The 27599-nt window shown below is 44.6% G+C and overlaps 1 protein-coding gene and 1 long non-coding RNA gene across 3 annotated transcripts in view; one reads left to right on the top strand and one right to left on the bottom strand.

Moving 5' to 3' along the window:
• The window catches only part of LOC125740118 (uncharacterized), a 353638-nt gene that overhangs the window by 263644 nt on the left and 62395 nt on the right, over positions 1 to 27599 (top strand). The window contains exons 5-6 of one of the 2 annotated variants that reach the window (XR_007397448.1): positions 14840 to 15502; positions 16362 to 16496. This is a non-coding gene — a long non-coding RNA (uncharacterized LOC125740118). Of the gene's footprint in view, positions 1 to 14839; positions 15503 to 16361; positions 16497 to 27599 lie in introns of those variants that run through there. The other variant, XR_007397449.1, reaches the window with a different exon arrangement.
• Positions 1 to 27599, bottom strand: part of LOC125740114 (NACHT, LRR and PYD domains-containing protein 12-like) — a 341935-nt gene that overhangs the window by 245302 nt on the left and 69034 nt on the right. The window contains exon 8 of the mRNA XM_049010930.1: positions 16688 to 16748. Within this exon, the coding sequence (XP_048866887.1) occupies positions 16688 to 16748 (61 nt within the window). The remainder of the gene's footprint in view (positions 1 to 16687; positions 16749 to 27599) is intronic.

Raw genomic sequence — 27599 nt, forward strand, 5'->3', positions numbered from 1 at the left:
CACAAACATTTACAACAATTTACTCCTTAACGTTCATAAGCCTTTGAAGATTCTGTCAAAATGGGATTTAGAACTTTCTAGGTTAGGATTCCACCCGGTTTGGGAAACAGTGCGGTCGAATCTTTGCCTTACTTCCAAAAACCTTAGTCATGTACGTATTCACTTTAAAACTATCCATCCTTTCTATTGTAACCCTACAAACGGTATCTCATCAAACCTGCTCCCCATCCATACTGCAGCATTTGCAACACTGACACTACCGGTACATTTCTACATGTTCTGGGACTGTCCAGTGACCCAAAATTTATGGAAGCTTGTCACTCGTATGTAATGTGATCTTACTGGACTATACTTTGACATGGAGCCTTGCTTACTATTGCTTAACGATGACTTGATGTACCAGTTCTCATTACGTGATAAAAAACTGTTAATGGCAGGCTTTACAGCTGCTAAGAAAACCACATTACAGTGATGGATACACCCAGATACAAACCTGAAGCAATGCTGGATTGTCTCATTCCATTACATTGTCTGTTTAGAGTATACAACTGCAAAGATTAACAAGGCAAAGCAATCACTGTAAATACCTGGAGGAATATGGCTGCTGCTCTTAAAGAGCTTCTTTGAATAGTCTAGTTTATATGAGTTTGCTGCCAACATGTCAAGTGTGAAAAGTTGTTCTGTGTTTCCTTTTCTTTTTTCCTCATTTCTTTTACTGCTTTTTTTCTCTTTATTGTCATTTATTCTTGTGGTATCTCTGTCCTGTATGTGCTTTCTGACAAATTGACGGAATGACAATACAAATATAATCACAAAAAAATGTGCTTATATAAATTTGTCAAATGTTTTATATATTTATACTTATATATTTTTTGTTAATGTGTGTCTTACTACGGCTGCTTCAAGAGGCTTTGCACACAAGTATTTCACACTCACATGTATGAGCGTATACAGTAGTACCTGTGTTCTGGTGACAAACTGTGTGACATTAAAGAAGTGATTTGATTTGATCTGAAATATACCCCAGTGGGGTGTTTCATGAACAACCACAGCTGGTCATTTTTTAGTATAAATATAGATCATCCTGTACAGTCAGTGTTTGGCAGAGTCTTCTGCATGACAATGGGTGAAATAAACCATAGCATCTGTTAGATTATATACCTAATCTAAAGTGAATTTAGGTGATTCAGATGTTTAATTAGACATGAGAAAATGAGGGAGATTCACTCAACTATGTTCTGTTCTCAGAACACAAAGTCAATGCATCAACTTAAAAAAAATTTTTAATTTTCAGAATACTCATTCTAGTTCAGTGAAAACACTGTCCATGATGCAGTTAATTCTAGTTAATTCTAAACATTACACATGAAAACTAACACATTTACATTGTGTCAGTACTGTATAATTAATTTAAATAAAACCAACAAGCCAGTTGAATCCTTTTTTCATTTGAGTGTATAGAGTCACAGTGACAAAGTACTCCATGGTTGGTTGAAACAAAACCTTGGTCTGGATTTGTACTTTCTAGACCTGAGCTTTCCACGTCTGTCAGTAATGGATTACTTTTGTGAGTATCTTCCCCAACACTGTTTACAAATGATACCAAGTGATGTTTTGCAAAAATAATTTTACCTCTTAGTATACTGTAGATTGCTGTTGTGTGCTTTGGGTAATGCAGTTTGTCCACTTTTAAGGCACATGATTCAAATCCTTGTGCTATTTACCACACAGCTCTTGAGCTGAATCATTTGTGATGGAACAGCAAAAGAACTAAGCTACATAGGACTCCGGCCCCCCAGCACTGGAGATTGACACCGCTGGTGTACAGTGCGTCTTTCAGTGCGTTAGTGTGTTCGGTCAATGGACACAAATACTCCTGCCAGCTGATCCAACCTCAATCCAGTAGATGGCACAATCCGACAGAACAGGCCAATCAATAAATCCAGCGAGGAAGAAGAAGGCGGGGCATAGCCATCTAACTGCTTGGAGCTGTCCACTTTGAAAATCACTTATTTGGCATTTAACCAGTTCCTTTGTTATTATTATGTGGAATTAAAAGCTACAGAATAAGTAGTCCGAATGTAATCAGATCTGCCTGGAAGCCACTGACCGGCGAAGCTGCTGAACCCGAGGATCCGCCCTTACCTGACATGCGTGAGTGACTCCACTCCGTGCTGCGGTTTGGGCTTTTTGGTCTTTAAAGCTCTTATACGATGTAATATATAGTATTTCAGACATATTTTTTTTATTGCTCTCCCTTTTTATTTCGATAATACAGAGAGGTTTTGTCGAATATTTGAAAGCGCCGTTTCTTTCAGTTTCACATTTGCGAGCGTATTCCCCACGAGTGTGAAAATTCGCGAATAATACCACTCCCCCCCCAACTTCAACCCAAAACTGTCTGCTAGCCTGAGCGATAACATAAAAGTTAATTTATGACCAAGTTCTAAACAAACAGTACTGTACTGTTCACTTTGCATGTGGCAGAAGTGGCTTAATGGTTAGGGAAGCGCACTGTAATTGAGAAATTACAGGTTCGAATCACTGAGAGACCACTGAGGTACCCGGACGCTGAATTAGCACATACAGTATGAGTTAAATGAAGAGGATTCAGATTGAAGAGTGAAGTCTGCACCCATGATGTTACGGTTCATAGGTCAGATCCACTATGTCACCCTTCCGTGGGACTGAACCAGGACTCCAGCTTTACCCATCCGGACATGTGGGAAGGAATCGATCCCTCCTTGTTCGCACTGCTGCCGTACATTCCAATGTTGCCATCATCATGCCACAAAGAATGCTGCTTCTGAGTGCTGTATTGTAATGTTCCACCTGATTTATTAAAATATCTGAAATGCATTTTCAACAATATAGATCTCCTTTCAATTAACATTATGTGCTTAATTCTTATAATGAGCTCATTCATGCCTGTGTGCATACTTGTGTCAACACACTGACAATGCTTCCGGTCAGTCCTCAGTTAAAAAAACACCTGCAGTATGAGCAGCTATCTCCTATGAGCACGAACCAGGTGCAAAATCATTTGGTATTTTGACAAGGTGCGTGCGTGTGAAAATGAACAATGCGCTTTACATAACGGACGCTGTTTTTTTGGTGCTATATGGATATTTTACCCCCACGATACGATAAGCATATTAGTAGTTATATTAATGAGATGCACACAGTAAAGCCCAAAATGTAGTCATCTGTATACTGTAAATTTGGTGTAACCTTATGTTTATTGAATTCGGTTAGTGACGCACGGCACATGCTACTGTTTTGGTAAATCATGGAAGCGATAAGCACGGAAGTGGCAGTGAAGAAAGGGACAGCTCACTAACCACGTCTTTTAAAAGAGGATATATTTTGGATAAGATAAAAAGACATGGGTAGTGTAGCGATACTTTTTGCAGTTTAACGTCCGATGTGTTTTTTGAAAAATAGTTTTCATTTTTATTTAATTTCACAAACACTTATTCAGTGGAGATTCTAGATTCATGAGATAAACAGCGCTATTTGGTCTCTGGTTTAAAGTGGTACCAGGCTGTGTCTTTGCCAGAATGAGCCTGATGCAGTTTCCCATCCTACTGGGAGTTATGGGCTTTGCTCAAGGACCCATAGTAATGGTTCTGCTGAGGCCAGGCATGAACCAGTAACCTTCTAGTCGCAGATCTGGAGGATTAGCCCCCTGAGCCACATGCTGTCTTCCCAAAAGAACCTGGTCTAAAATCAACGGTGCAGTATTTCACTGTTATTTTAAGGGTGCAGTAGGTGTTAAATTTTGGTGGCCGGCACATTCAGGGAAACCCTAAATTTCAGCGCAGCCTCGCTGAAAAGTCAAGCAACCCCATTGCACCAACGAAATAAAATCTCTGGCACTGCCACTGGCTGGCTGGGTTAGTTAACGGATGTAATCGACTAACCAGAGGGGTTTTTCTTTTCTTAGTTTGTATATTTATTCCCATCCTTCATACGTGTGAATCCTGACCTCTGTCATCTCGATCTTCTCTAACTGCAGGATGATGTTCTGACTTCTGCTGATCCTCTGCCTTGGTCACTGTCTCCCTGCTGTCTTATTGGGAGAATTAAGTGAATAACAGCCTCACACTGACCCTGTGTGTAATTAGCGGAATATGTCAGTGTTTCTCTGATTTGTTAATAATACGGTGATGTGAATGTCTGATGGGGGTGTCTGCTGTAACATTCTTCTGTCAGGGGGCTGGGGGTTATAACTGTTTTAAAAGCCTTAGTATTAACACCTCATTGACAGCCTGGCGGGAATTTTTAAATATAAGCAGGTCTGCACTTACCCCCTGCAGTCTAACACTCATTTGGAACAATCCAGATATTTGCCAGAAAAAGAAAGCATTGAACTTCCCTGTTTGGTGCGATAAAGGGATTATAAATCTAGAACATGTTATTCAAAACAGGAAAGTTATCCCATTCAAAGAACTTGTTTCAAAATATGGAATTTTTTGAGCATCAGCAAGTGAAGTCCATTATTCAGGCGAGGTTCAACCCTAATCAGCTTCATTTAGAAATACCTCCATGGGTACTTGAATTTTTAAATCTCTCTTGCCCCAAATTATTATCAAAATTGTATAAGTCATTGTCAAAAATAGATGACTCAATTTCCCTCCCAACCTCAAAATGGGAGCAAGATCTATCCATTGATCCAGAGCAAAACCTTTGGAATCAAATATGTTTAAACACTTTCAAAATGACTAAAAGTCCCAACTTGCAACTTATACAATACAAAACTCTCCATAGAATACACTACACAGGACAAAGGATGTTCCAAATGGGCCTTAAACACTCAAACTTATGTTCCCGCTGCTCAGGTAACTTTGTGGAGAACTACATGCATGCCATGTGGTCCTGCACACCGGTGCAGAAGTTCTGGCAGAGGATATGTGAAGATCTATCAATATGGTTTAATTGTCATATCCCAGGAGATGCAAGTGAATTAGATATGGAAGAAAATAAGGAGTGCATAATTTTTACTGCCTTAGGCATTGCAAAGAAAATCTTCATGAACTGGAAATCAAAAAATAATTTATGTATTATTCTGTATAGAAATTTACTGTTAGACCACTTAAGTATGGAGAGAATATCTGCTCTCTTCCGAAATAAACAATTAGGCGATCTGGATTCTCTCTGATTCTCTCTGATCCAATTCCATTATATAGGGAGGTGGTCGGCTGTGGTCTCATCTCCTCGGGATCCTGGTGGGTGGCGGGCTTGGGCCCTCAAGCTATGGGCTTCTTGGGGCTGGGGGGCTGTGGCTGCTGTCTTGTGATGTCTGGGTGTTTTCCCTGGCTGGGGGTGGTGGGGGGGAGCTTGGGTGGGTGCTGCCTGGTGGTCATGGGGCGTGGAGTCTGGAGTGCTGGTGGTGGCGGGGGCCGGTCCTGGGATGGGCGGTTGGCCTCTTTGGTGCGGGCCTGGGTACGGGGTCCGGGGCTCTGGCGCCCGGGGCCTGGCCATCTTCTTGGTGGGTGCCTCCCTGCGCCGGGGTGGCTTGTGCTCCCCCCGGGGTGCTGCCGGGGGGGTCGGTCCATGTTAGGGCGTCCGGTCTGCACAGTGTTGGAGGTGGCGTGTCTCGGGCCTGGGCAAGTCTGCCACATTTTTGTCATCCAGTGAGTGACTGTCTGAGTGCGGACTGCCCTTCCGGGTGGCTTTTGGCGCTGCCCTGGGGTGTGATCGCCGGGGGCCCAGTGTCCACTCCTTCCTGCTCGGCGGTGGGGGGCTGGGGTGCCTACTGAGCCAGCTGGTTAGGCACGCCCACTTAATAGGTCGACTGAAGGCTTCGTCTAGAAGTGACGGTGGCAGCATTTATACGCCTACAGGCGTTGTGGTCCATCATTCTAGAAGAAGCCTTCAGTCGACCTATTAAGTGGGCGTGCCTTATAGTAGGCGTTACTTGTACTGACGCTGGCGTCAAGCTGGCGTGCATCTTAGCGTGTCGTCGACATAACGTGGGCGTGCCTTGTAGTCTTGCCAGATGGACACTATAGCAACATTTTGAACACACTTCCACCAAACGAGATTCGTATTAAACTAATGTGTTTTATTATTCCAAGCAAAGTTAATGAATGAATCAACTATGCAAATTCAGTTGACCTTGAAATAAATTAAAATATTACAAAAACAGTCACGCAGAGTGAAATAAGAACGACACAGCCATCATGGGGTGTATCTGGGAGGATCAGGAAGAGGAGTACAGAAGTCTGGTGAGGAATTTTGTTACATGGAGTCACACAAACCACCTGCAACTCAACACCTCAAAGACCAAGGAACTGGTTGTGGACTTCGGGAGGTCCAGAGAAGGTCCACTGCCGGTTCAGATAGAGGGGAAGGAGGTGGAGGTGGTCAACAAATACAAGTATCTCGGGCTGTGGGTGGACAACAAACTGGACTGGTCATGCAACACAGAGCACCTGTATAAAAAAGCCCAAAGCCGACTGTACTTCCTCAGGAGACTGAGGTCTTTTAACATCTGCAGGAAGCTCCTGAGGATGTTTTACCAGTCAGTGGTTGCTGGAGTACTTTTCTATGCTGTGGTGTGTTGGGGGAGCAGCACAGCAAAGAAGGACTCATCCAGGCTGGAAAAACTGATCAGGAAGGCTAGCTCTGTGGTCGGCATGAAGCTGGACACTATGGCGATAGTGGCAGAGAAAAGGACACTAAAAAAATTGCTGGACATTATGGACAATGCTGGGCATCCTCTGCACACGGCCATAAACAACCAGAGGAGTCTGTTCAGTGACAGGTTGTTTCTCCCAAAGACAAGGACCAACAGACTTAAAAACTCCTTTGTCCCATACGCCATCAAGCTGTTTAACTCCTCTCTGGAGGGGAGAGGGAGGGGAAACAGGTGGACAAAGGAGGGGGGGACAACTAAGCTGTAGTGCCTCTTCACTTCACTGTGCAATACTCTTGTGCAATACTTTTGGTTTTTAGTTCAATACTGGAAATGTGCAATACTTTTGGTTTTTTTGGTTCAATACTGGGAATGTGCAATTCCCTTGTATTCTCTTATTCCTATTTATTCTATTTATCCCTTTGTATTTTATTTTTCTTGTATCTATATATGTATATATATGTATATATATAACATTTGCTCACGTTGTTATTTTTATTTTTTGTAACTTCTGTCGGTGCTGTGCTCTTGGAATCCGAATTTCCCAGAGGAATCTACCCGAGGGATTAATAAAGTTTTCTATCTATCTATCTATCTATCTATAAAGTGGCCTAAAAATTGCCTGACCACACTCACCCCTTCCGAGATTTACTCCCCCCCTCCCCAAAGTGAAATCTGCCCCTAGACACAGCCCCTCCCTAAACTTAAAGACTAGAATAAACACATTCACAATTCAATATTAATATCAAAATTATTTATTTACTTATGTACATATGCATTAGTTTCAGAATGACTAGAAATATCTTTGTAGGGTGAGTTTGGAAACAAAACATATTTTTATTTAAATACTCAGTGTATCAGTGATGTAACTGATATAATTTTGCAAGAGGCCAATAGCTCATCACCAGAGGAAGGAGAGGGACGTCAGAGTAAGAATCCACCTTTCCTCAGTGTTCAGGGGTATATCTGTATTACTGTAATGCCACTGTGAGTGTATTGTGGGATACACTGCATCTGATAATCTTATTCCAAAATTGTGTGGATTAAAAATAAGAAACTTAGACTAAAATACAAAGTAAATCAGGATTAATAAAAAGGAGATTTTATGCTCCTTTGGTCATTTGGAATCATATACAGTGCATCAAAGATGATCAGGCATGTAGTGAAATCAGAAGGCTGTCCACATTGGTCTTAAGAAAAAATAGAAAGGCTGCAGTCAGAATAACAAATTAACTTAACCACGAACATGTTTATGTCTTATTGTACGTTAAACAATGACTGTACCCATTAACCATATCTAACGTGCTGTGATGGAGACGTTAACTGAGGGACCGCAGCGTCTCACGTGCTGCGACCGCCGGGAAACTCGCAGTTACCTCAGGGCGGCAATAGGGGGCGGACGTGAGGTTAAAGTTTTAAGTTAAACCGTATTTTTTGTAAAATGAAAATTTATTACGCTTTATTTTTAATTATTTGTGTAATTATTTACTTAGGTAGTAAGGACTTGTCGATTGTCAGGTATAGCAGTTCACAGGTTTAGTTAGGAAAGTTTTATTCGTGCTTGTTGTATTTTGATCATTTAATCAAACGTGTGTTACTAATGTGATTGATGACTTTTTTTTACAACACTAAGGATATTTTTTTTCCTTCCGCAGTTATGTTTCCCGTCTCCTTTTACATGGTTACTATTAGGGGTGCTCCGATTGATCGGTTGCCGATCACAATCGGCCGATAATTGCTTTGGGAAATTTGATTGGAGGTCTCTATAATGGCTGATATAGAAAAACCGATCAGATGACGCAAAATTCGCGAGACAATTTTTTTGCGCGCTGCTAAAATGGCTTCACCGGTCTGGCAATTCTACGTGTTGCGTGAAAAAGACATTAGCAATCTGCAACCTGTGTAAAAAGCCAATTCCACGAGGCGGGAAGCACCCAAAGCATTTTAACACCACGAACCTCATCAGACTTTTGAAGGTTAGTCACATAAAGGAACATGAGCAGTTTTCAAAAGTTGGCTAGCGCTAAGAGAGAGCGGGAGAGTTCAGCACCTCGCGCGCCACTCACTCAGCCGTCGGTAACAGAGACGTTTCAAAGATAGCAACCCTACTGCAAGGACAGTAAGAAGCATAAAGAAATATCAGGTAAAATAATAGAATTCATATGCCTAGATATTCAGCCGCTGTCTATTGTGGAAGACGAAGGGTTCCGGCGACTCATGTCCTACATGGATTCACGTTACACTATGCCAGGGCGAAAATATTTCACAGATGTACACCTGCCGCAGTTATACTAAAAAGTGTTTACAAATGTCGACCGCCTTATGAAGGACAACATAACATCAGTTAGTTTTACAAGTGACATTTGGAGTGCGAGTGTACAGGTATGTCCCATGTCCATGTTGAGCCTCACTGCGCAGTTCATTAATCAAAACTTCGAATTACAAAAAGTGGTTCTTCATTCTCAAGAGTTTTCAGGGTCACATACCGCGGATGCTCTTGTTGGTGCATTTAGCGACATGTTTCGTGCATGGGGAATCCCGAAGGAAAAAGTGTATATGTATATGTATATGAGATACAGTTTTTTTGTACAGACAGCAAATACAATATACAGACAGAAATATATAAAATGTACGTATAAGGTGAGGTGAAAGCCCCCCCCCCCTCCCCAATCGTCAGGCTTACATTTCATTACACTTTAATCAGACAGAAAAAGTCATTTTGCATGTTTATTCTGTTTGCTGAACCCAGTCACTTATTTTGTCAGACATACGTCACACGTCAGACAGAGTAAAAAGGGTTATACTGGTTAAAAAGCAGAGATTTTACCTTTTTGCCACGGAGAAGCAGCGACATGTGACACTCTGATACGGCAAAAATGATTCCTCCAGCACACAGTGAGCTATCCCAGCATGCACAGCGACACGGAGGAGTTTGTATAAACCCAAAACCCTGGATAGAGGGGTTCAGTGAATGAGGAGGTGAAGCTGTACAGGAGGGTCAGTCCATCAGAGGAGACTCTGTAAAAGGACAGAGTACCAGCCGCCCAGTCAAGATACACTCCTACTCTGCGGGAGCCTGAGGGCTTTATGGGTATGAAAGTCTGTTTATTATTGTGATGGACAGAGTAACTGTAAGGAGAGCTGAACAGACTCCATGACTTGTCATTGAATCCAAGCAGACAGTCAACACTGCGTCCTTTCCTCCTTATTCCTTTATAAGTCACTCCTATCCAGATTCCATCTCCAATCCACTCAACCTCCCAGTAACAGCGACCAGTCAGACTCTCTCTGCACAGAACCTGGGGCCAGCATTCAAATCTCTCTGGATGATCAGGATATAGCTGCTCTGCCCCCGGTGTCACCTTCCTGTTCCCCCCTGACAGAGACAGGCGGCTGTATGCTGTGTTGGGGTCCAGCGTCAGCTGGCAGGAGTCTGTAGGCAAGAGGAAGAGCGATTAATCCCATGATGAAGCCCAGCATCTCCATCATTATCACTGTCACACCTCACACACTCACTAACACAGAACTCACTCCAATACACACATTTTATTCCCAAAATACTCATGTAGCCGCACGAGTCTGCGGCGCTCCGGCTGCCCCCCGCGCTGTGAGACACGCCGCGCTGAGAGACTCACTGGGGACCCAACTGCACTTTAGCCTGCGCTCTATTATTCTGTACGATACATAACATATAAAAATGAAGCAGGAATTCAAGTATGTGAAATACCTCAGGAAATGTCGGCCGCCGCGCGACGCCAGCGAGAAGACGCGCCGAAATGCTGCGCTTGCTCAATTTATAGCCTTAATTACAGGTAAATAAAATTACAACCAGCATTAATCAAACATGTTAATGAGAGAGGTCAGAGGAGAATGGGCAGTTTCATTAAACATGAAATTGTACCCCATAGAGTACCACTATGAGTTAATTTGTCTTTACTTCAAAATAAGAACTTCCTTCAAACCGCTTCAGACACATACCCCCCTCCAGCAGCGTGCAGCGCCGACTAGTGATGTGTCGGTCGCGAACGAGCCGCTCAAAAGATCCGGATCCGGACCGAGAGACATTTTTATAAAGCAAAACGGCTCAGCGCTCCATGCTGCTCTGACTGCGACTGAAGTTGGTGTTAATTAGTGATGTGTAGGTCGCGAACGAAACGGCTCTCGGAGTCGGCTCTTTGAAGAGAACGATCGGAGCCGGCTCCTGCCTGTGAGCCGGAGTCAGCCGCTTTTTTTTCCATCCGCACGGATTGGTCAATTACACGATGCGTGTCTGCACTGAGCAGGAGGGGAAGGGGCGGTCTACTGGGTGTGTTCGACTTAGGCTTTAAGTCATAACTCGTCTTGCTCTCGTGAGGTTTTTGTACCATGTGACATGGTCACGGATGGTGGTGACGTTTTGCAGCGCCGGCTGAAGTCGGACAAAAAAAATCTAACCATGATGCATTGCTTTAAGCCAGCGCTGGAAATGGCTGCGTGAAGTCGAACGCACCCATAGACAAATACGGCAATCGCAGGAACAGACAGAGAAACAGGAGGGAAGGAGACGCGCACGACAAAATGAGTGACTGCAGGAAACGGAGTAAAATTTGGATACATTTCAATTGTATTGATAATACAAAGGCAGAGTGTAGAGTTTGCAAGGTTAAAATCTCATATCGAACAGGCTGTACAAATAACCTGCATTGGCACATGAGAACTGTACATCCATCAGGGCAGTGAGAAGAAAAAAGACAAGCAAGTGAACCTGCTACTAATGAAAGTCACAGTTTGTCTACTGCAACTGTTGAAAGTGCCAGTTTGTCAATGTCTACACCGTCATCCAGTACAGCACCACAACCACCTAGACCTACAACCTAGAGCTCTATGAGACAGTTTGCGCAAACAGAACAGAACTGGCTAAAATTATTGCACGTGATTTCCAACCATAGTAATTCATTTCACTAATAATGTTCATTAATCTGAAGAGCCACTTGGGAGCCATAAGAGCCGGCTCTCTTAACAGAGCCGGAAATCCCATCACTAGTGTTAATGGCGTGCGAGCTGCGCGACCGATCACGTGACGAGTCAGACATGGTTCATACCATCAGGTTAAACGGAGGGAGGGGCGGGGCTGAGCGTGCTGACGGTGTAGAGGTACAGAACACGAGGGAGGGAGAGGAGGAGAGAAAGAGGGAGTGTGGTGCATGAATAGTAGGCAAGATGAGTGACAGTTGGAAACGAAGTGGCACTTTGATGCATTTTAATAGCTATGATAACTCAAAGGCGGAATGCAAAATTTGCTAGATGAAGCTGTCATTTTGAGCAGGATCCATAAACAACCTTCACAGACACTTAATACGGTGATAGATAGTTGTTATAGTGGATAGAACCTAAAACTGTTGGATACTGGTGTTTTGCACGTTGTAATTCATTTTTTATTTTTTATTATAATTTGTTATTTATGTTATTTGAGTGTTAATAGATCAAAAACAAAAACAGATTTTCCACATATACGATGTTCAATACACGTGTAGTGTATTGTTTAAGGTTTTTACATTTAATCTTTTTATACCAAACATAATGTAAAATTATGGTATTGAGGAAATAATAACGTTTAGTACACATATCAGTCATGGGTCAAAACAGCGCTGGATCTGACTGAGGCAGAAGTAATAAAATGAAGAGTCATTTGGGAGCCGGAAGAGCCGACTCTTCTTGGTGAGCTGAGCCAAATGATCCGACTCACTAAAAAGAGCCGGAATTCCCATCGCTAGTGCAGACTGAGGAGACGTTCAGTGTCACAGCCAGTTTGGGGGATGCACAGCTGTACCAGAATGTATTATACCCTGTTACACTCTCACACAAATACAAAGATATAATGTATTTCTACAGAAGTTACAAAGACCTAAACCAGTCTTTTTTTAAAATAAAAAGGGGGAAAAATCACACACACACATTACAATAATTGTGTGAATGTTATCATAAAGTAGTATTAAAGATATTAAAAATAAACACATGCAAACAAACTTACATTTCTGGACCCCTGGTCTGGTCCTGCACTCTCCACTGTGGTCCACACTATAGCAGAAGCAGAATGACATAGTGCTGCTGTATCCATTTATTTAATTATTGCATTTTCTCCACATACACGAGTCTATAGCAGGACAGACAGACATTCTGTACTCACTTCAGTTTCTCCAGTTTACAGCTGGGATCCTCCAGTAGAGCAGAGAGCAGCTTCACTCCTGAGTGTCCTGGGTGATTGTAGCTCAGGTCCAGCTCTCTCAGGTGTGAGGGGTTTGACCTCAGAGCTGAAGCCAGGGAAGAACAGCCTTCTTCTGTGACTCTACAGAATGATAGCCTGCAGAGAGACAGACAATATCTCTCCAATAAATAAAAACACCTCAAAACTAAGAGTATTACTTTAAAGTAAATGTAATGACTCCAATAAAGATTTCAATAATTACAGATTTCAGTGTGGAATAACCAGTAATACTGACCTCAGTATCTCCAGTGTACAGTGTGAATCCCCCAGTCCAGCAGAGAGCAGCTTCACCCCCGAATCCCACAAGTTATTGTCACTCAGGTCCAGCTCTCTCAGGTGTGAGGAGTTTGATCTGAGAGCTGAAGCCAACACTTCACAGCATGTCTCTGTGAGTCTACAGCTGTCCAGCCTGGAAAAGGAAACGTGTTAAGATATAAATACATACACCACACACAGGTATATCAAATAAAATATCAAAATAAACATTATTGTTTTTAAATACAATAAGTGAGGCAGCATATACTTCAAAAGGAACTAGACAATCCTCTGATATTCCTCATGTTCCCTGTCATGAAGAATACAGTGAATACTTTCAATTCAAAACAAAAATACCATGAACAGATGAGCAGATATTGGTATAATACAGTTTCTCTGGTGAGTTTACTGTATATTTTCACTATCTGCTGTACATTTTGAGAAGTCATACATTCCCAAATCCTGTTCTGTATTTCCTTAGAGAGACAGTTTGAATAAGGGCATGAGAGTGAACATGCTTTAAAATCCATTCATTAACTGGGATATTTAAATATATCAGTGATTTTGTTGTTTCCTTGTCCTAGTCAGAAAGACAAATAGTTTTTACTTGACACTCCCCAGCCAAGACGAACCTGCTGTTTAATGACCTTACAGGGTGAGTTACCCTGAGACTCTGTAATATATGCATAAGTAATTTTATAAAGCTCTGAGCAGCGCTGGGGCTCAGTGATCAGCTACAGCCGACCCAGGGGTTCTATGGTTTTGGGTTGAGTTCTTGCCTGGGATATGTGTGGGTGTGCGAGTTTATGTGGGTTTGAATGTCAAGAATGGCTCAAGTAGTTTGAGTTTAATAGTTTTTTTGTAGGTGTCTCTTGAATTGCTGACACCATGACTGAAATCCTTATTTTCTGTGTTGCTCTACCTGAGAACCTGTTAAATTTCCAAAACACTAATAAATACGGATGCTTTATTCATCCCCCTGATAAAATAGTGCTGTCGCCTCTCTGATCTTGCTCTCTCTGACACACACATACAGTCAGAGTGCAGGGTTGGCCAGCATCCAGCCCCCTGAAGCTGGGGGTTAAGGGCCTTGCTCAAGGGCCCAAAACCAGCATCACTCTGCCAGCCAGGTATTTAAACTGGTGACCTTCTGACCACAGGCACAGAGTCCAAACCCACTGAACCACAGCAAGAATAAATTACAACATCTGTACTTCTTTAGCAACAGACGTATGTAAGATCACTTACAGAGCTGTCCTAGATTTCTTGATCACAGGCAGCAGCCTCTGAAGACCTTCATCTGATCTGATGTATTTCTTCAGATCAAACACATCCAGCTCCTCATCTGACATCAGTAACACAAAGGCCAGAGCTGACCACTGTGCAGGTGAGAGGTCTGCTGCTGAAAGGCTTCCTGAACTCAGGTATCTTTGTACTTCCTCTATTAGAGAATTGTCACCCAGTTCATTTAGACAGTGGAACAGGTTGATGGTCCTTTCTGCAGATAAATTCTCCTGGATTTTCTCCTTGATATATTGAGCTGTTTTCTTACTGTTATATGAGCTGGTTCTTGTCTGGCCCAGTAGCCTTTTTAACAGACTCTTACTGGAGTCTGTTGAGAGGCCAAGGAGGAAGCGGAGGTAGAGGTCCAAGTGTCCATTCTTGCTCTTTAACGCTTCATCCACTGCAGTCTTCAGCAGGTCAGCTGATGAGTTTGACAGAAACATGTATAAAGCAGCGAGATACTCCTGGATGCTCAGATGTACAAAGCAGTACATCTTCTCCTGGTACAACCCATACTCCTCTTTAAAGACTTCTGTACACAGTCCAGAGTAAACTGAAGCCTCTGTGACATCAATGCCATTCTTTGTCAGATCTTGCTTATAAAATATGAGATTGCCTTTCTCAAGGTCGTGAAAAGCCAGTTTCCCAAGTTTTAAAAGGAATTCCTTGCAAGATTTAGACTGTTTACTAACCTTGATTTTATGTTTTTCCATATACTTGTTATTTTTTACACTTGCCTGAAAGATCAGGAAGTGTGTGTACATTTCAGTCAGAGTCCTTGGAATTTCTCCACTGTCAGACTCACTAAAAAGACTCTCAAGAACAGTGGCTGAAATCCAGCAGAACACAGGTATGTGGCACATGATGAAGAGGCTCCTTGATGATTTCACATGTGTGATAATCCTGCTAGCCAGGCTCTGATCACTAAATCTCTTCCTGAAATACTCCTCTTTCTGGGCATCACTGAACCCTCGTATCTCTGTCACCTGGTGGACACACTGAGGAGGTATCTGATTGGCTGCTGCTGGCCGGGAGGTTATCCAGAGGAGAGCAGATGGAAGCAGATTCCCCTTGATGAGGTTAGTCAACAGCACATCCAGTGACGTTTTCTTTGTTACATCAAACCAGCTCTCATTGTTCTGAAAATCTAGAGGAAGGCGACACTCATCCAGACCATCAAAGATCAACAAAACTTTGTACCTTAACAGCTCAGTGGCTTCAACCGATTTCAATTCTGGGACAAAGTGGTGAAGCAGATCAGTCAGACTGTATTCATCCTTAATCAAATTCAGGTCTCGGAAAGGAAGAGCAAATATGAAGTGAATGTCCTGGTTTGCTTTTCCTTCTGCCCAGTCAATAATAAATTTCTGCACAGAGACTGTTTTCCCGATACCTGCGACCCCTTTAGTGAGTACGGTTCTGATAGGTGTCACACGCCCATTTAAGGGTTTAAATATATCATTGCATTTGACTGTAGTATCTTCTGTTACCCTTTTCTTGGATGCTGTTTCAATCTGTCTCACTTCATGTTCATCACTGACTCCTCCAGCTCCCCCTTCAGTTATGTAGAGTTCTGTGTAAATCTCTTTGAGAAGTGTTGGCTGTCCTTCCTTAGCTTTCCCTTCAAATACACACTCAAATTTCTGCGTCAGGTTACATTTGATTGTGCGCTGACACTGTGACAGAAGATGCCCTGAAATGAAATGAGAGCCTTTCAAAAAACATTTTTTACTCATTTAAGCCAAATTAAATCAAATTAAATTAATTATAAACTGAAAGGTAATAAACAGTTTTGTTCATATACTTTTTCTGCAGTAAATCAAACAGACACTGAATGAGGTACAGCTCTTACTCTTCTCCAGCATGTCAGCGAGATCATTTTGCTCCATGGTCCTCAGGATGTACAGTGTGATCTTCAGAGCTCCCTCTCTACCACAGGTCTTCTGCATCTGACCACCACTGTCCAGGTCATTGTCCTCCTCCAGCTGAGGCTCAGAGCATTCTGGGTCATTCTGATCCAGGTACCTTTTGAATTTCATCAGCTCATCCTTCAGAAACATTTGAGCTTTTTCCTCCAGTAACTGAAATGAACAGTTACTGTTTAATTATTATCACTCCTGGCATGATATCATTTCATAATTTCACTTGTAAATTAGTTATAAATATCATCCCTTTGACAGGTTGTCCTACTTATTGTACATCTGCAGAAGATGTATGTCAATTTAGATAAAATTTTAGATAATATACTCATATAATAAATGCACCTTGAAGATGGATGATAAGTCTCCTTTATGTGGGTGTGAATTACATCTTATCACTTGGTCCCTGTGAATAAAACACAAATATCCATCCATTAATCCTTCCATCCTCCAGCCACTTATCCCGGTTTTGTGGGTGGGGCAGGGTCAGTGCCAGCGTCAAGGTGGGCCATTCGAAGGCATTGCGCCCCCCTAGCGAATCGTCACACCCCCCCTACATACGCTCCAGCACCCACCACCACAGGATCCAATATATTCATTTTTATATATAATTATTTTTCAGATTTTGAACATGTAAACATTCACAAAATTAATAAAGAGCGTTTTCAAAATTTTTTTGTCATATTATAAATTCACTTGAAAGAATGTAGGCTAGTTGGTGCTGATTGGTTGTTGCTTTGGTGCGGTATTTGACTCTTGCGCGGAAAATATGATAAAATAGAATTTTCTACCACCAGGGTAGCGAGTCGTTCAACTGAACAGCCTTTTTTCATAAGTGTGTGTAATTCAAGAGAGCGATTTATTCAACGGTTCTGGTTATTTGTGACTGAAAATTAATGGATATAAGAACGTGGCTAAGTGGTGGAGGTTCATCTAGGCCTCCTCCAGCAGGTCGGCAGGATGATGTCGTTATTTCTGTCAGCACCAACTCCACTGAAGGAACTGATAGCAACAACAATGACCTTAGCTGTGAAAGACAGCGGCGTGTCAACGAAAAATATTATGACTATCACTGCTGCTGCTTGGGGGAATAATAACCTACATTTGTATTTAAATAGATGTAACTGCCATCCACATTCTGAGCTTGTTTCATTAGGGCGGCTACCTGACATCGGCTTGCTTATGACAGTATAAGAGAAGCAGTGACATCTAGTGGCAGCACAGAGAGACAGCAGGTAGCAGCCAGGAGAGACGATTTGGCATGTAGCTCCCAGTTACTTAGTAATAGTCAGGGGGTTCTGCTTGTAAAGTGATTAGCATGATTTGAAACAGATTTCAACTTAATTAGCATAACAATCCAGAGTCAGATTTTTTATTTTTTTTGGTGGGGGGGTTGACAACCCTGAGCACTGTAATCTAGGGCCCCCCAGCTGATCCCCACTTTCTTTTTTGTTTTTTAGTAACAAAGCAGAGAGGTCAAACATCCACTCCAAACCATCTACATAACAGTTTTGGATAAAACAGTATGATCTATAAAAATTAGGGCCGTCAATAGATTAAAATATTTAATTGTGATTAATCGCACAACTGTCCATAGTTAATCAGAAATTAATCACAAATTAAATCATGAATGATGAATTGGCAAGGCATGATTGCTTTATGCAAATGCATGCATTTATTATTGAAAATCAATTGCCAAAAACAAACAACAAAGATTGTCCGAAGGTCATCAGAATCCCTTCATCACTCTAGAAAAACTCAAGACCGACAACAGATTGGTATGTTGGCCTGCTAAATATTACATATTACTTAGTCATATTAGTAAGTATAGAACAGAAGTCGGCAACCTTTTTAAAGCAAAGAGACAGCAACACTACTTGTAACTGCTGTCCGAGCAGTGCAAATTATCCTTACCACTCTGAACTCAGATTCATGTGTAAATGAACTTGAACAGGCAACTTCAAACATGGAAAAATCCCTTCGCAGCACTCTAGATCTTGTGGCTCCACTTAAGAGGATAAAGCATAGCAACAACAAAATAGCCCCCTGGTACTCTGATAATACACGTGAACCAGTGGCGGACTGGGACAATAATTCAGGCCGGGAATTTGACTCCACTCCCAGGCCACCTCTGCTGCTGCAGTCACATTTACCAATAACTTTCACTACATCAATCACATATTCCAAGACCTGCCTTCTCTTTCTAACCTGGTCTCAATGGACGGTCATTTGCTTATCAGTCAGAAGGGTATGGATATCTGCTTTGTTGACTCTAAGAAAAAAGGTTTCAGCACTTTCTCTATGGATACTGCTTCTCTCATGTTCCTGTACTCTCTGATGGGTATGTTTCCAGGCCTGCATACCTCCTTTGACAAATGCACTGTCACTGCCTAAAGGTTTTGCAAATGCAAGACATACTGAGCAGAATAGAGAGTGATTACTTTCATTGTATGTCAGCCATTTTCCGTTTGTGCCATCTTTTGAATGTAATACATCAGGAATGGCTCTTTCAGATGTTTGAATTGGGTGATACTTAAAAAAAAATCTAAATCCTTAGACTGTGGACGGGCAAAATAATCAAAAGAGATATCAAGGCTTTCACTGTCTCCTTCACTTTTCCCTGAATCATTCTCTCTCTCACTCTGCACATCTAGTTCCATCCATCCATCCATTTTCCAAACCGCTTATCCTACTGGGTCGCGGGAGGTCCGGAGCCTATCCCGGAAGCAATGGGCACGAGGCAGGGAACAACCCAGGATGGGGGGCCAACCCATCGCAGGGCACACTCACACACCATGCACTCTCACATGCATTCCTATGGGCAATTTTAGCAAGTCCAATTAGCCTCAGCATGTTTTAGGACTGCGGGGGGAAACCGGAGTACCCGGAGGAAACCCCACGACAACATGGGGAGAACATGCAAACTCCACACACATGCAACCCAGGCGGAGATTCGAACCCGGGTCCCAGAGGTGCACATCTAGTTGCTCTGCAATATGAAATAAGCGGGTTCAATAATCTGTATTTATAATTGTGCAGCCATCAGTTGTATGTCCTCAAAATCACAGTCCTACTACTGATCTTATAAATCATAAAAAGCACATGTTGTTTAAAAAGTATAGCCTGCTGCCTGCATGTTTAGTTTTGCTTATCTTAAACTTTACCTGAAGGTTCCTGCTCTCACTCAAACGCTGAACTGTCCACCACCTCTACCTCAACAACAGGAGCATTTGCAGCACTAGTGCTACTGACGTTTCCTTCGTCACCTTTTCAAAATAAATAAATAAAGAAACATTGTAGGCTACATATTGTAGACTAAAAATGAAAAATCAAAATAACTAATACTGTATTCTTTTCCATACCATCTACTTGGTTTATTTATTATTTAAAACAATTTGACCCACTAACACTATTCTGTCTACTTTTTATTCATTTTTATTTATTATATAAAAAATATGCTACATGTAGACGAAACGAAACTTGACACAGCACAGCAGCACTTACATATTGTTGCTCGTTTGTTGGTTTAATTTTATCTATTGTGATTATCTAAGTGATTTGGATGAAAGTGTTCGTCTGCCAAATTATTATAAATATAATGTAAATGTAATCTTGACCAACCTGTTCCCTTACTGGCGAACATGGCTGGGATTTTGCAGCAGCTTGCTGCGTCTGCGGCCAGGGCTTTTTTCCTTTTTATACGCTCCCTCTCTGCTCCTCCTCTGCGTTTACGCTCCATTTTTTGAACGATTTAGTCAGATTTACCCTGTCTCTGGATATAGCCAGATATTAGGCAGTGCGTCGCTGACGTTGGGTCATGTGGGAGTGTAATTTTCCCTCCGCCATTGCCTGATTCGTAGATTGAGAGATCCGTCAATTAATTCGTAGTTGCACACCAGCCTATCACATGCCAGGCTGATCGTCTGCACAGCTGCAGCCGGCAGGCCAGAACAACCGTCAGGCCACCGGGAAATGTCCCGGTGCTCCCGATGGCCAGTCCGCCCCTGACGTGAACTCAAACAGGCATCACGCAAGCTAGAGCGAAAATGGCGCTCAACTAAACTGGAAGTTTTCAAATCTGCCTGGAAAGAGAGCCTCTCTAAATACAGACAAGCACTAGTAACTGCTCGGTCTGTGTATCTCTCCAGATTAATAGACATGAACAAAACCAATCCTAAACTCCTATTTGAATCCGTGGCTAGGATAACACAGAATTCCTCATTAAACTTGCAAATCCCGCAAGCTCTTAAGAGTGATGACTTTCTTACATTTTTTAATGGTAAGATAACTACAATTAGACAGACTATCCAGTGCACACCTTTACCTACTTACGGCTGCCTGCCTCCTGCTAGTCTTATGCCTACCAATAATGAGACCTTTGAATCATTCATTCCTATTACACACTCAGAACTTTTGAGCTTAATTTTCTACTAGCCTTGTAGACCCAATTCCTACAAAATTCTTCAAGGAAATTGCATCACAGATTGGCACTACCGTGTTAAATGTGTTAAACTCTTCTCTTAGGCTTGGATATGTTCCAAAACCTTTTAAAATGGCTGTTATCAGACCCATCCTAAAGAAACCAAATCTTGAACCCATTGTTTTAGGAAACTATAGACCTATCTCAAATCTTCCTTTCATTTCAAAGATCATGGAAAAGGTTGTAGCTGTCCTCTTTCCTACAAAAAAATAATGCCAATGAATTATATCAGTCTGGCTTTAGACCAAACCATAGCACAGAAACTGCTCTAGTCAAAGTAATGAATGATTTAGTTGTGGCTTCTGACCGTGGCTGTGTATCTCTGTTGGTATTGCTAGATTTAACTGCAGCGTTCGATACTGTGGACCATAATATCCTCTTGGACCGGTTAGAAGGTGTAGTTGGCATTACAGGGACAGCACTTTCTTGGTTCCGCTCATATTTATCCGATCGCTATCAGTATGGCCATGTGAACAATGAATCATCCAAGGCCACAAAAGTTGAATATGGTGTCCCACAGGGATCAGTCCTGGGCCCGCTACTGTTTACCCTATACATGCTACCTCTTGGTAACATTATTAGTAATCATGGTATTGGGTTTCATTGTTATGCAGATGATACACAGTTGTACATATCTGTTAAGCCTGATGATACATCACTGCTATCTTGGTTAGAAGACTGTCTATTAGATATCCGGTGCTGGATAGCAAAAAATTTCCTTATGTTAAACACAGAAGAAACAGAAGTTCTGGTAATTGGTCCCAAGGCTGCAAGAAATAAGTTTCACCACCTCAACGTTGGTAGCCTTCCTACACAACCTACACAACACTACACAACATGGTGGTTAGAAATCTTGGCGTTCTTGTCGATTCAGATCTATGCTTTGATGCTCACATAAGAAGTATTACTTGAACTGCATTTTATCATCTACGGAACATAGCCAAGCTTCGTAAGATGCTCTCATTTAATGATGCAGAAAAACTAATACATGCCTTCATAAGTTCCAGACTGGATTACTGTAATGCCCTCCTATCGGGTTGCCTGTCTGGATCCTTGCATAAACTTCAGATGGTACAGAATGCTGCAGCCAGAGTTCTAACAAACACTAAAAAATTTGATCATATTACACCGGTCTTATCCTCTCTTCATTGGCTGCCAGTTAAGTCTCGAATTGACTATAAAATACTGCTATTAACTTATAAAGCACTAAATGGCCTTGCACCACAATACCTTAGTGATCTGCTGACCACATACAACCCTCCACGCTTGCTTCGCTCTCAAGCCATGGGATATCTGTTAGTGCCTAGGGTAGAAAGAGCTACGGCAGGCTGCAGAGCTTTCTCCTACAGAGCTCCTCAGCTGCGGAATGGTCTTCCACCGGATGTGCGGGTTTCAGGTTCACTCTCAATATTTAAGTCCAGACTAAAAACACACCTGTTTAGTTTAGCGTATAGGGACACTAGTTCTAGCTCTAGCTAACTCTTCACTCCCAGTCAGACCTGTAGTGTGAGGTGTAGAGCTGGGTGGGGATCCGTGCCATTGGCTTTGGTTAAACTGGACTGTCAGTGTTGTCACTCTAGCTTCGCAATCTCTTGTGGAACTGGAGTGCTGACATTTCAGGGACTCCCCATGCCTACATTCCCACTTGTCTCTCCCTCCTACTGATGCTGCCATAGCCATATCTGCCAGAGCTTGCACAATGCACTTCATATTGCACTCACCTAGCTTTTAGCACTGCCAATAGCCTCCTCTACTTTGCCTAATTGTACATTTTATTTCCCCTACTCCTCCTGAGGGGTGCTGCCTGGAGACCTCAATCTATCAAGATATCCAGCACACCCGCCTACATGTGACGTCGCCACCACCAGTGACGTCCCTGCATCCAGCTCGCCGTTCTGATCTTGCATGTATGACCCGCTGCCTTACCTCTGCTTGCCTGGCGATTGGAAGAAGACTCGGCATCGGCATTGGCTTGTCATCTTCCTTGCTCTCCAGTTATTTCCCAAATCTTATGATTGGAACAATGTGACTTGGCGCTTCCCCATCTCTGGCACTTAACCATCTCTCTATTTGACTCTCCCTGCCGGCCCCTGGAGGATGGGCTCCCCCTTTGAGTCTGGTCCATCCCAAGGTTTCTTCCTTCTAGGGAGTTTTTCCTTGCCACTGTCGCCTATGGCTTACTCACTGGGGGCTTTGGGTGAGGATGCTGTAAAGCGCTTTGAGACAATGTAATGTTGTGATAATGCGCTATATAAAAATAAATTTGTTGTTTGTTGTTGTTGTTGAACTCAGCTGGCTATAATACAGTATGTCAATCGGAGAAAATACAATCATTTTACGAAGACCTGGGAAAGTGTGGTGACGATTTAATACAAAAAGTTTATGAAAGAATTAAGAATCCCAATAAACTTAATAAGCCTACATCCAATCTCGGACACTGAAGAAAACTCCGAAAAGCAGGCCATTTGACCTGAGATATACTCTCATACAGAACGACTTCACAATTAAGACATCACAGAAGAGTGTGACGGACCGAAAGAAATACCTAAATGAGAAATAATAATATTAACCCATAAATAAATAATTTATATTTACGAAAGTATTATCATGATATGTTAAGACATGAAAATGCAAATGCATCTGTCATTCTGAGAAGAGCCACAGCCTGGTATGGTATTTAAGACTAGATGTATTTCGGTGGTAACTCATTTCACATCGACAGTAACTGCAAATAACTTTGGTCTTGTCGATGGACCCATATGACAGAGTTTTGAAGCTGAACCTGCCATTCAAAATACCTTATCCTTTGTCATTATTTTTCCCAAGCTGCCATCTGACTCAACACGCGTTAATGGCATCAAAAAATGTGTCACATTTTGATGAATTCCCAACGACGCGCTGTTATCGCGTTAACTTTGACAGCCCTAATATAAAATATATCTGAAATTTGGCCTATTCATCACCACACGTGACACCCCCTCCCAAAAGGGAAATCTATTGGTATGTCAGCCCCACCAAGACTTTTCTTTACCAGCAGCCACTGCCCCTACCAGTGGTGGAACAACTACACACAAGGCCCCGGCGCAAAACACTCTTCGCCCCCCCGCGCACGTGCATGTGGCGGTGCTGAAAATAGTTTTAAAGGGTGCAGGGTCAAAAAAAACTTAATGAGAAAATTTGACTGTCACTCACAAGAACTGTGAAGTTTTAGTGGCTAAGTTACGTTTTCTACGCCTTTTCAGACTGGAGGAGATTTGTTTGGCTATGCCTAGAAATTTTTTATACAATTTAGACAGCACAGAATCATTAACCTACTTTAACGCATTTATTTATACAACCACATATTTCCCACATTTTGACATCAGTGATGCAGTGAAGATACAGTCTCTTTATTTCTTGACACCAACCCTCCCCATTAATCCGGGCTTAGGCCGGCTTGCTCCCTTAAGTGGCTGGGTTAGACTTAACTATATACATATTTACAAAGACTACAATAAAACATCCCGAAATATATAGTCTAACTAAACACAGTTTAGAGATGATAGCCTACCTGGCAAAAATGCAAACAAACAAATTAAAACGACTACAGCATATAATCGGGCTATATCCAACAAAAAGCAGTTTTTAAGAACGTAGCCTACATGGTGAAATTGTAAACAGAAGCCCTGCGGCATATAATAGCCTATTAGAACTGACCATCAGTTATTTTGAGTAAAGACATCTGGTAAAACAATATAGGGTTATGCCCTAGGGCGGCATGGTGGTGTAGTGGTTAGCACTGTTGCCTCACCCCTCTGGGGCCCGGGTTCGAGTCTCCATGTGGGTCACATGTGTGTAGAGTTTGCATGTTCTCCCAATGTCGTCATGGGGTTTCCTCTGTGTACTCCGGTTTCCTCTCACAGTCCAAAAACATGCTGAGGCTCATTGGAGTTGCTAAATTGTCCGTAGGAGTGCATTTTTGCACTCCTTTCGTAAATTTCACCCATAAGACTCATTTCGTGGTGATGGGTCACATTTTATTTTAGTTAATCACCAATTTTTGTTTTTTAAATTTCATTTAGGTTTTGTGTCTCACGTTTTCGGTTTTATTTTAATAGTGATTAACAAAATGCTTTTGTTATTATTTTAGTTTCCGTGTGCTTCACATTTATTCTGATCTGGATCCGCAGCAATTTAAATATCACCTTTGGTAATAAAAGAAATTGCTTGTTTTTTTTTTGTCAAATGACTTAGTGTGACGCCCGCTCCGTCCGCTCCTCGTGTGTGCCACGCCCCCTAATTACCCACGTGTGATTTCCTGATCGTGCCCAGTCGTGTCTTGTTTCCTGCTGCCTTGTTTCATGTATTTAAGTTCCTGATTTGTACTAACCCGTGTCTGTCATTGATGTTAGTTGGCGTTACATGTCTCCTGCTCCCCGGTCCTTTATTAAAACCCCGTTTTCCCCGTATCCCGCTTGCCTGCCTGCTCCTTCCACTCCTTGCCCGAACGATCGCCGCTCTGCTCGCGATCGCTGCCGCCGTTCCCGTGACAGAATGACAGACCAACTCAACAAGGCACAGCAGCAGACCGAGAGCCAACGTCTCGGTCTGCTGCAAGAGGTATATTACTGGCTAAACCAGCCCGACGTCCGGGAGGATCCCGTCGCGCTGAACTTAGCCACCGACAGCTGCGATCTCCTGCTGGCGATGTCCCCATCGGAGGGCGGGCATCGTCTAGGAGAGGTGCGCTCCAACCTCAACCAGCTGGTTCAGCGCCTAACAGCGCGAAGGTTGGGGCTGGACGCACGGTGCGTCCCAGAGGTTGTTCCCCAGCCGTCCGTCCTGTCGGACGTGGAGCAGCCTCCCGCGGACACCGTGACAAAGAGGAAGAAGAAGAAGAAGAAGCACGCGATCGCCCCTGCAATTGTTTTGGGAGCGTGCGCGCTCATCCCCGCTTCTCTCCTAACCGGGGAATTGGAGGACTCCCCGGCTGACCTCGACGTCATCACCGCAGCTAAGCTGCCTGCGCTGGCAGCTTCCCCAGTCCGGGGAGAGCACCCAGCCGCCGCTGAGCTGCTACCGCCCCTCGAGCGGTACTACTTCCGGCCGGAGCGGCTGGCCAACAAGGGGGCCCGCGCGGTGCGGGACGCTATCCCGCGTGTGCCCCGGGCACTTAAAGGGACCACGTCCGTCTTGCCCGCACGGGACCTACCGGTCCCGCCGCCTGCAGTCCCTGCTCAGCCCGAGCAGCCGCCTCCTGTGCCTACAGCCCCTGCTCAGCCCGAGCAGCCGCCTCCTGTGCCTACAGCCCCTGCTCAGCCCGAGCAGCCGCCTCCTGTGCCTACAGTCCCTGCTCAGCCCGAGCAGCCGCCTCCTGTGCCTACAGCCCCTGCTCAGCCCAAGCAGCCGCCTCCTGTGCCTACAGCCCCTGCTCAGCCCGAGCAGCCGCCTCCTGTGCCTACAGTCCCTGCTCAGCCCGAGCAGCCGCCTCCTGTGCCTACAGCCCCTGCTCAGCCCAAGCAGCCGCCTCCTGTGCCTGCAGCTCCAGGGCAGGCGCCCCCACTGCAGCCACCTGCAGCTCCAGGGCAGGCACCCCCACTGCAGCCACCTGCTGCAGCTCCAGGGCAGGCGCCCCCACTGCAGCCACCTGCTGCAGCTCCAGGGCAGGCGCCCCCACTGCAGCCACCTGCTGCAGCTCCAGGGCAGGCGCCCCCACTGCAGCCACCTGCTGCAGCTCCCGGGCAGGCGCCCCCACTGCAGCCACCTCCTGTTCCTGACCGTGCTCCTGTTCCTGACCGTGCTCCTGTTCCTGACCGTGCTCCTGTTCCTGCAGAGGCGCCCCCACTGCAGCTACCTGCTGCAGCTCCCGGGCAGGCGCCCCCACTGCAGCAAGCTCCTGTTCCTGACCGCGCCCCCTCTGCAGCCACCTGCTGCAGCTCCCGGGCAGGCGCCCCCTCTGCAGCCACCTGCTGCAGCTCCCGGGCAGGCGCCCCCACTGCAGCCACCAGCTGCAGCTCCCGGGCAGGCGCCCCCACTGCAGCCAGCTCCTGTCCCTGGCCCCGCTCCTGTCCCTGGCCCCGCTCCTGTCCCTGGCCCCGCTCCTGTCCCTGGCCCCGCTCCTGTCCCTGGCCCCGCTCCTGTGACTCGTCTGCCCTTGCCTCGGCGTCCTCGGCCCCGACCGAGGGGCGTGATGTCCGTGTCCCGTAAGGGGCGGGGACACAGACGCAGGGCTGGGGTCCCGCCCGCCCTGCCCCCTGGCTCGCCCTGCCTCGCCTGCGCTGGGGCTCGGTTGGCGCCTGCGGGTCCTGGCCCTCCGGGTCGGCTGTCGCCTGCAGGTCCCCCTCCGATGCCTCGTCGCCCTGCCTCGCTCCCCCCTCCGGTGCCTGGTCGGTCGCCTGGGGGTTCCCCGACGGCGGCTCCTCGGTTGCCTGCGGGGCCCCTACCTCCGGCCCTCCACCGGACGTCGCCGCCTGCTGCGGCTCCCCCCTCCTCTGGGCCTTCGCCGTGGGCCCCTCCTGCTCCCTCGTCCCCTTCCCCGGTGCTCCCTCCTGCTTCCTCCCTGGCCCCTCCGCGGGTCCCTCGCCCTGCCTCCTCGGCCCCTCCGAGGTCCCCTCCGGCTCCGGCCTCCCGGCCGCCTGCGGCCCCTCCGGCTGCCTCCCGTCGCCCGCTGGGGCTCCCTCGGGCTCCCCTTCCTTCCTCCTCCTTCTTTCCTGTCTCTGTCCCGCCTGTCTTTGTTCCTCCTCCTGCCTTTGTTCCGCCCCGCTCTGTTCCTGGTTTCCCGTCGTTCCCTCCCGTCAC

Source organism: Brienomyrus brachyistius, chromosome 4, assembly GCF_023856365.1.
Source record: "Brienomyrus brachyistius isolate T26 chromosome 4, BBRACH_0.4, whole genome shotgun sequence".
Lineage (NCBI taxonomy): Eukaryota > Metazoa > Chordata > Actinopteri > Osteoglossiformes > Mormyridae > Brienomyrus > Brienomyrus brachyistius.